The sequence below is a fragment of the Mercurialis annua genome, linkage group LG3 (genome assembly GCF_937616625.2).
Source record: "Mercurialis annua linkage group LG3, ddMerAnnu1.2, whole genome shotgun sequence".
NCBI classification, from domain to species: Eukaryota; Viridiplantae; Streptophyta; class Magnoliopsida; order Malpighiales; family Euphorbiaceae; genus Mercurialis; species Mercurialis annua.
Genome location: NC_065572.1, coordinates 10,394,061 through 10,402,536, shown reverse-complemented (window position 1 = coordinate 10,402,536; position 8,476 = coordinate 10,394,061). Strand labels below are relative to the sequence as shown.

The window sequence follows — 8,476 nt, the reverse complement described above, 5'->3', positions numbered from 1 at the left end:
TATGCATACCAATATTAATATTTGACTTCAGCAACTGGCAGTGTTAAGATTGTAAATATCATCTCTGTATGAAATACAAAATTAATTCAGGTCCTTACAATTATGAAAAAGCAGCTTGGTACACCGAGGCTTTCTCTATATTATAAAAAAAATTAGGCAGCCCAGTAAATACTATGAACCTGGGAAATAGAGAAAAATGTAATTTTAGAAAGTAAACTGGGTACAAACAAAAACGGAAAAGAGAAAAAAGCAAAAAGCAAAATGATACCGTAAATAGGAAATTACCTAATGATCCACTAGATCTGTTTTGTGTTCTCTGTATTTGACAAGGATGAATAATGCAGAATCTATAGATAGCAGATACAGATGTAAAACGCAATAGCATTTTAAGCAACGGATGCACTATTCATTTTCAGCCTGTAAATACTTGCTCTTGTGTCTGCTTATGTATTAAAGTTGTTTTCTGGCTCTTTTCTTCTGCGCCCACAAGGGTCCATAAATTGCTAAATGTGTCCGTCCAAATCTTCGATCAGCTATCTGCTCTTTCATCATAACAACAAATCAACAAAACCATAAGAAAAAACAATAACTGAATGATGCCATGCAAGTGTAAAAATTAAATTTTTGACCACACTAAAACACCATGTGTCTAACTAGATTGACTAATAATTAATGATTTCAGATATTTTTTATTTATCCAACACGCTAGCTACCGGCGATAAAAAAAACTACAAATTTGACTCAAAAATAGAGCCAATCTAGCATAGAAAAATAACCCATACCCTAACCATGTTACAAACGAGCCTCCTAGTCTGAACATAATATTTACTATTCATCCCACCTATTTCACTATAGTATGCCAAACAAAGCTTGGACTAGAAGCATTTGGGTGGGACACGACAGTATGCTTCATCCTTAACAATGACATGATGGAATAAAAAGGAGATTAGAGAGTAGGCAGGGTGTAAGGTTTACATTAGAAAATATGCTAGTGAATTTCAATGCATGAAGATATATGGTTGTCAGACATACCTTCACAAGGCATCCACATGCATCCAACATGTCAGTTCTTATAGGATATTCCACCACCTAAATAATCAAAGTCTGGAAGATTATAAACTTTGGCGAAGATATAACATCGAGTTAAAAAAGCAAACATTAAAGAGATGGCCACTTACAATGAATGTATTTTCTCCGACTAGGGCTGATTTTGAAATCTGATCCATCAGTGTCCCGTAATTGACTTCCATATATGGAGGTGTGACACTAATGAAATCAAATGTCTTATCCCTACCTACAAATAGCAAATGTTTGATTTATGACCACGGTATATAGAGAGAGATCACTAATTTTTATATTCCAGCTGACATTAAAAAGATTTAAACAGCACAAAGGTTTTGGCAAAGCTGTTGTTAATTGCTTCCTGGACAATTATAACAGTGCAAGTGTAGGACCATTTAGAAAACACTTTTTTTTCGTCATTAAAATTTACTGTTACATAATGCAATCTGAAATTAATAACAACAGATCACTATAATTAGACTTGACTATGACAGGATGATAAATCAATTGTTTGGTCAGATAGGGAAAATCCAATTTAGAACCTAGATTTGAAACCCTTAACTCTCTGCCGGAAGGATTTTGATTAAAAGCAAAGTTCTCAATAGCCCAAAAACTCATCTAAGGTTTTCCCTAAAATTATTTCCCATTTTAGACGGTTCACTATAAGGCACATAATTTTCTTATTCATGGATTTGCCTGTGGTTTCTTCATATTGAGTGTTGACCTTACCCTGCTAAATTTGAGTATATACTAACCCTAATAGGATAATGCATTATCATTTTCGTATACATACTTATGTAGTTTTGTTTATTTAGGCTTTTGATAAATAAAATTTCAGTTCATGATTAATATCTAATCTTCAATGAATAATGACTAGTGAAATAAGAACTTAATATGGAGAGCATGCCACCAGTTCATCTTCTCACAAGCATCTAAACCCACCTACAAAAGTTAACTTAGAGATACAACATGTTTGTGAAAGAAACCAGCACTATGTTTAGTCCAATGCAAGTAATAAGCTTGTGGAAACCACACTAACTTTACTGCCATGACAGTCTTATGTAACTAAGCTATGATATAACTGAAAAAAGAAAACTCATTTCTTCCTTGAAAAGTTTATCACAAACTTGCAGACAAGTTGAATATCTCCAACTAGGACGTGATCTGCCTTTCGTTCTAAATGAGTCCCTTATTTATCATGAAACTGCGGACACTGATTCTTTTTGTTTTTAATGTTTAGATTGATTTCAGAATTCTAATAGATGACAGGGCTTCTATAAATTAAAGCAGATTTTAAATTTACAGTTCAACTCATATTTGCTGACCACATCTTATCAAGAATCGTTATTTGAATTGACACTCAACCTAGACTTTTGTACCAGATGAAATGACATAGACCACTTTTGCGACTCAATAACCTTTCTAATCTTCACTTACAACGAAGACTCGTTAAGTGTTTATTAGATAAGGCGAGGATAAGAATCAAACTCCACTCCTACTCAACCACCAGGGAGAGAGAGAGAAAGAAAAGGCACATGCCTGCAAATTGCTCTGCTCGTTCTAGAAAGTTTTCGACAGAAACTGTATGAATAACTGAAACATCCAGAAACCCAGTTGATTCCAAGTTTGGTTGCAGAACGTTTGAAATTACCCAAGGATCCATCTCGACAAAATGCACCTGATAATAGACGTAGAAGAAAGCTAAATGAAAGAACAAAACGCAAGGTAGCAAAATAAATTCAAAAGCTTCGGCGCTCACTTATATTATATGATATATCAAGAAAAATCTAACAAACCAATAAGAATACCTCTGAACAACCTCGGCTGATAGCTTCAATGCCAACAGATCCTGTACCACTATACAAATCCAACCAGCAACCTGGCCTTAAAGATGCAGGACAGCCACCAGCTGCCTATGTAAAGTCAAATAACTCACTGTTAGCAACAGACCATCTAAAACGAAGAATAAAAAAGAAAGAAGATAGAGGCAGAGTAAGAATTCCACATCTTGAGGACCCATAATACCATACATCAATGAACAATGAACAGCCATATAATTTGAGCCAGTAAAGATATTAAAATACGGTATTTAACTATAAGTACTACCTGCAAGATATCAAAGGCGGAACCTTTTACAACTTCCATCATTGGCCGCACATCCATGCCCATTGGTGAAAGCAACTTTTTTCTTTTAGCCTTCCCTCCAAGAACCTGCAAAAATCAACAACGTTTCCTTTATACATGTAGCTAAAGGAAATATCAAAATTAAATTCCATGAGGGTTTCAAGGATACGAAATGTAAAATCTCCCCTATCCTACAATGGACAAGAATAAGAATAATGATAAAGGCCCTAATCTGCAGAGAGGCTTATAAATTATAGGGTTAATTCCAACAAAATACCAAATGTTTGCTGGTCAATTATAGCCAAACCTTTCAAAATTGGCTAGTTTAGCCCGGAATATTTAAAACTTTTTTTAGCTATTCGTGAACCGAACCTAAAACTTCGAGATGAATTTTACTCCAAAATGGACTAAATTTTTCGGTTTGATTCACGAATGACTAAAAAAGGTCCAAAATATCCCAAAACGGGCCAAATAGCCGACTTTCAAAGGTTTGGCTATAAGTGACAAAACCCGCAAACACTTGGTAACCCTAAATTCTAATAAACCAAATATAATGTTTCAAGATGTAATAGTTGTAGCAATTTATGTTCAATCATACTCGAAATTTAAGGCACGAAAACATTCTAGTAAAACAACCCCAATTAAGCAAATAAACAGTTCTCTCGCCATTAATTTACTATAAAAATACTAATTATCCCAAAGAAAAATGAATTTACCTGAAGCAACTTATGCGTAGTCCTGGGCGGCTTAGCTTCCTCCTCTTCAACAGCTTGTTTCCCTTTCTTTTTGGTCCTTGACTAAATCAAAAACACACAAACAACAAAATTAAGTAGAAAATCAATAAAACCTAAAACATACTAAGAAAAGGCAGTAACCTTAGATGATTCTGGTAAGAAATCATTAGGGTTCAGACCGTAACGCTCAAATAACGCTTTTTTGTTTTCACTCGTCAATCCACTGCCTGATTCTGGGAACGTTCCACCAAAAAGAATTAGTTGAAAGATAATTTGAAATGAGATTGATTATTAATTAGTGAATAATATTACTCTGAGAGCAGACAGTAAATGTTGTTGGAGTGGCATTTATAGCGGACTTTGAGGAGAATTTGAAGCTGAAAAGAATTGATTTTGGTGAAGAATTTGTGGAATTGAATGGAATGGAAACAATTGAAGTTGCTGAAACTGCCATTGTTACTTGCACCTTCAAGCTTCCAAACTACAACTTTTTTGTTTCTTTAAGCAGATAACAGTAACAAGATTTTTGTATAATGATTGTCAAACCCAAAGCAGACCCGCTTGACCAGAAAACCCACGAACCGGTTAAATCAAGGGTTCGGTTGCTCTAAAACCCTTTCAATTGGAAACCCCCCGAACTGGTATGGGTTCGAGTTGCTCTAAAACCTTTCCAATTAGAGACATGTTATTTTTCTATCAAACCGGTCGGATAACCATTGATACAAGAATAATTATTGGGTACAACCGTTGCGCCATGTCATTCGTGCAACAAACCAATCATGCGCTAGCCATGTGGAAAAATTAATAATAAAAAAAATAAGTGATAATTAAAAGATTCCCTATCGCAAATCTTCATTGGCTTGTTGTAAAAATGACGTGGCGCAACGGTTGTATGGGATAAACACTCTTGATACAATTTGATTACAATAAAGGAAAGTGTTCTTATCAAGTAAACAAAAATTTAAATGACATTGTTGGAAATGAGACACAGGCTGTATGGTTTTTGTTTAAGAAAAATGATTAATCATTAATTTGAAAAAACGACTATAGTTGTAACTTTCTTTAAAAAAAAATTTCTCTCCCTTCTCTCTTTAAAAATAGTTCTCTCCCTTCTCTATAAAACCAAAAAACTCCTTTTCTTCATCATCTTCTTCAAGGGTGGGAGATGATGATTTTTCCGGTTAACCGGAAAATCATTTTCTCTCCGCCCATAGTATTATTAATCGCAGATCTACTTTTTTTGTTGCAATAATTTTTTTTCCAAGGTGTTTATTTGAATGTTATTTTGATTGAATAAAGTCTTTAACTCCTCTTGATCCGTTCGAGCTTTAGATCTATGTTTTTATAGATCTAAAAATTGGAAGATCACTAATGGCTCTATATTGAAGATGGGATTTGGAAAGTTTGAAGTTTTAAGAATCAAGCGTTTCAAGATCGTATTTTCAATTTGAACCATGTATGTTTTGGGTAACCTTTTGATGGTTGAAAAAGCCCTAATCGATGACTGTATTCACAGCTCTCATCATTATTTTAGAATAGTTCTTTTAATTTGTTGAAGAACCATTCATCTATGTAATTTTCATTTTCATCAATGAAAGTTTTAACCTTTGTTAAAAAAAAAACGACTATAAGATTTTTGATTTTTGCCATGCCGAGTGAGATAGATGATTAAAATAAAAATTATCATCTTTAAGGGTTTTCTTGGCCAACATGGAAGCCACCCAATTACAGTTTCTCCGCACAAGACGACAAAAAATGCGGCATAATACCTGTTACAAAAATTCTGCAATTTTATATTACTATATCACAGTTCGCTCGCACTCTTGTTCTTAAAACCACTCATTCATTATGTTCTTCGCATCCCCCTCAAAAATTACCTCAGGAAGATTAAGGTTGACCGCTAAATGAATCGCATCCCTTAAGGCCATCACCTCTGCTATTGTCGAAGAAGAAATGAGCTTGTATCTCTTAACCACTGAGCTGATTATACAGCCCATGTGGTCTCTGATCAAACTTGCTCGTGTACCCATCACAGATTCTGCAACGTAAGCTCCATCGAAATTAATTTTGAATACAGTTAGAGGCGGGGGAGACCAGCTTGCTTGAACCAGCTCGATTCCATTATTTTGCTTAAGTGCGAGTTAATCGATCTTGATGGCTACCGAAAACTATTCCTACACTTTTAGGCCATTCTTTGATTGATCGGATTTTTCAAATTGGAAGTTCAAGATGGAAAATTGTCTAGATATGTAAGGAGTGAATCTTTGGTGGGTTATCATCAAAGAATACAAAGCTCCTACTCAAGAAATTGATGGTAATGAAGTTCCATGACCAAGAGATGATTGGACAAGAGAGCAAATTGAAGCAAATGGTCTCAACTAGAAAGCTATGAGTGTTCTCTTTGGTTCATTATCTAGAGATGAACAATCAAGAGTTCAACATTGCTTTTGTGCTCATGACATGTGGAAGATTCTAAAGAATTACCATGAAGGTATGTTTCAAGTCAAAAACAAGAAGATAGAGCTTCTTATTGGGGAATATGAAGCATTCAATCGCAAGGCAGATGAGATGATAACTGAAATCACTAATAGACTTCTTGATATCACCCCCAGTCTCAAGAATCTTGGTAAGCACTATACTTTTGGAGAAGTAAATGGTAAAATTCTTCGTTCATTGCCTACCTTTGATTTGCAACCGAAGATAACCGCTATTGAAGAAGATCATGATTTGAAGAAGTTGAGAACCAATGAACTTATCGGGAAATTACTTCTTCATAAGATGATCTACATAAAGAGCACTCAAGAGGCAAAGAAAGCTCAAGATGAGAAAACCAAGGGAATTGCCTTGAAATCAAGGGCTATTGAGTCTAAGGTTGAAGAAGAACTTAACTTAAGTAGTGATGAAGATGATGAGGATATGGTGATGATGGCGAAGAAGGTCAGAGATTGGAAGTCTAAGAAGAAGTGGCAAACTCAAAGAAATGAAAACAAAGGAGACTCAACTTCAAAAGATCCTCTACTCCTAAAAAAGAGGCTCCCACTCCTAGAAGAGATGTTACTTGCTATGGTTGTGGCAAACCAGGTCATACTAAACTGGAATGCTGACAAAGAGCTAGGAAATTCTTCCAAAAGGATAAGAAGGGATTCATCACTACATGGGATGATGAAAGTGATTCTCAATCTAATGATGAATGCTAAGGAGAGGAAAGAGCCAACTTATGCTTCATGGGTCTTGAGACGGAACCAACGCCCAAGGTAAGTCTTTACTTTTTCTCTCTTGGGGTGGTATAGGCATAGAAACACATGTTAGCTCTAGTGATATTATTGTCATGCATGATGTTCCTAGTATTGATAGTGTGTTGGTTGATGATACTTTGTTTGAGGATAGTGTTCTTTTTATGTTGATGATGAATGAAATGACGTGATAAATGAGATAACTTCAAAATGTAGTAATTATCATGCCAAAATGAAGGTTTTTAAAAAGGAAGGCTCTAAGAATAAAACTGAGATGCTCAATTTGAAGAAAGAAATTTAAGACTTAAAGTCTTCTTTAAAATCTATCCCTAAGCAAGATGTCAATGTTTTGCTTAAGAGAAATGAAACATTAAAGAATGAATGTTTTTCTCTAAATAGCTCTAGCTCAAGATTTCATAAAGGGAAGGAATCTTTGGGCAATTTTCTTGATTTTCAAAGAAACTCAACCATTAAATTTGGGTTTAGCTATAATCACAACCCCTCTATTTGTGAAGGCATTTTTGCCTCAAACTTCTTTTATAGAAGTTCCTCCTAATTTGGTCAATCTAACAAAAAAAATCATGTTCAAGCTCTTAAGGTTAAGCCACTATTGGCTCATAAACCCAAGATCAAGATGGGTACAAGACCCCTATACATGGCTATACTTCACAATACGGTCAAAAATGGGAGAAAAGGAGCATGAATAAGAACCATGTGCACTCTTATTCTTTTGTTCATTCACATACCAATGCACATGCTTACACTTATGATTACACTTCTGATCATTCTTGTGCATATTGCAATGATCACACTTATGAGGCTCCTAAGGCTAAGACGTTACCAAAATATTTTTTACATGTCCTATAAATTTCAATGTGTTTATTGTATGAGATTTAGACATAAAAATGTGGATTTCTATATGAGGAAAGTTCAATTGAGATTAATTTCATTGACTCAAGTCCTAACTTTCAAGAACCCAAAGTAATTTAAGTGCCTAAGGTTTGAGCTTGTTTCAATATGAATTTTAGTAAAATATAAATTTAATTTTATAATAATATGTAAATTACTATGAATTTTAAGTTAAATGTATCTCATTTTTATTAATTTATAATTAATGCTATGCACTTTTTTATTTAATTAAATTGAAGATAGCAAGAAACATTGAGAAAGAAAATAAAATTTACAAAAAGAATTTACAATTTTAATTGTAATGCATTAGCTTCAAATTTACTTAGTAAAAATTTCATCATATATCAATATTTATTTATCCCACGAAACATTCTTTCTCAACAGTCTGACTATTTGGGCATAACATTTTTTTAG

The 8,476-nt window shown here is 34.2% G+C and overlaps 1 protein-coding gene across 2 annotated transcripts; it reads right to left on the bottom strand.

Annotated features, from left to right (window-relative positions):
* Positions 1-4,452, bottom strand: LOC126672095 (uncharacterized). 2 transcript variants are annotated; one of them, XM_050366005.2, is made up of 10 exons: positions 4,233-4,447; positions 4,062-4,153; positions 3,903-3,983; positions 3,169-3,273; positions 2,871-2,975; positions 2,598-2,740; positions 1,179-1,290; positions 1,033-1,089; positions 286-537; positions 1-179 (listed from the first exon to the last, which is right to left on the bottom strand). In XM_050366005.2, the coding sequence occupies exons 1-9, from the start codon at positions 4,372-4,374 to the stop codon at positions 451-453; spliced, it is 924 nt and encodes a 307-aa protein (XP_050221962.1). In that variant the 5' UTR covers positions 4,375-4,447; the 3' UTR covers positions 1-179; positions 286-450. The 2 variants fall into 2 exon arrangements, with proteins under 2 accessions (XP_050221962.1, XP_050221963.1); XM_050366006.2 differs by lacking the exons at positions 1-179; positions 286-537 and having other exon boundaries at positions 1,033-1,104; positions 4,233-4,452.
* Positions 4,453-8,476: the final 4,024 nt, after the last annotated feature.

What these genes read in the sequence shown, in the direction of transcription:
- LOC126672095 (XM_050366005.2), bottom strand. Translation starts at nt 4,374, where the DNA reads ATGGCAGTTTCAGCAACTTCAATTGTTTCCATTCCATTCAATTCCACA. An exon ending in CTACGCATAAGTTGCTTCAG is followed by an intron (nt 3,274 to 3,902) that starts GTAAATTCATTT and finishes TGATTTTTGCAG; the next exon opens with GTTCTTGGAGGGAAGGCTAA. An exon ending in GCAGAGCAATTTGCAGGCAT is followed by an intron (nt 1,291 to 2,597) that starts GTGCCTTTTCTT and finishes ATTTGTAGGTAG; the next exon opens with GGATAAGACATTTGATTTCA.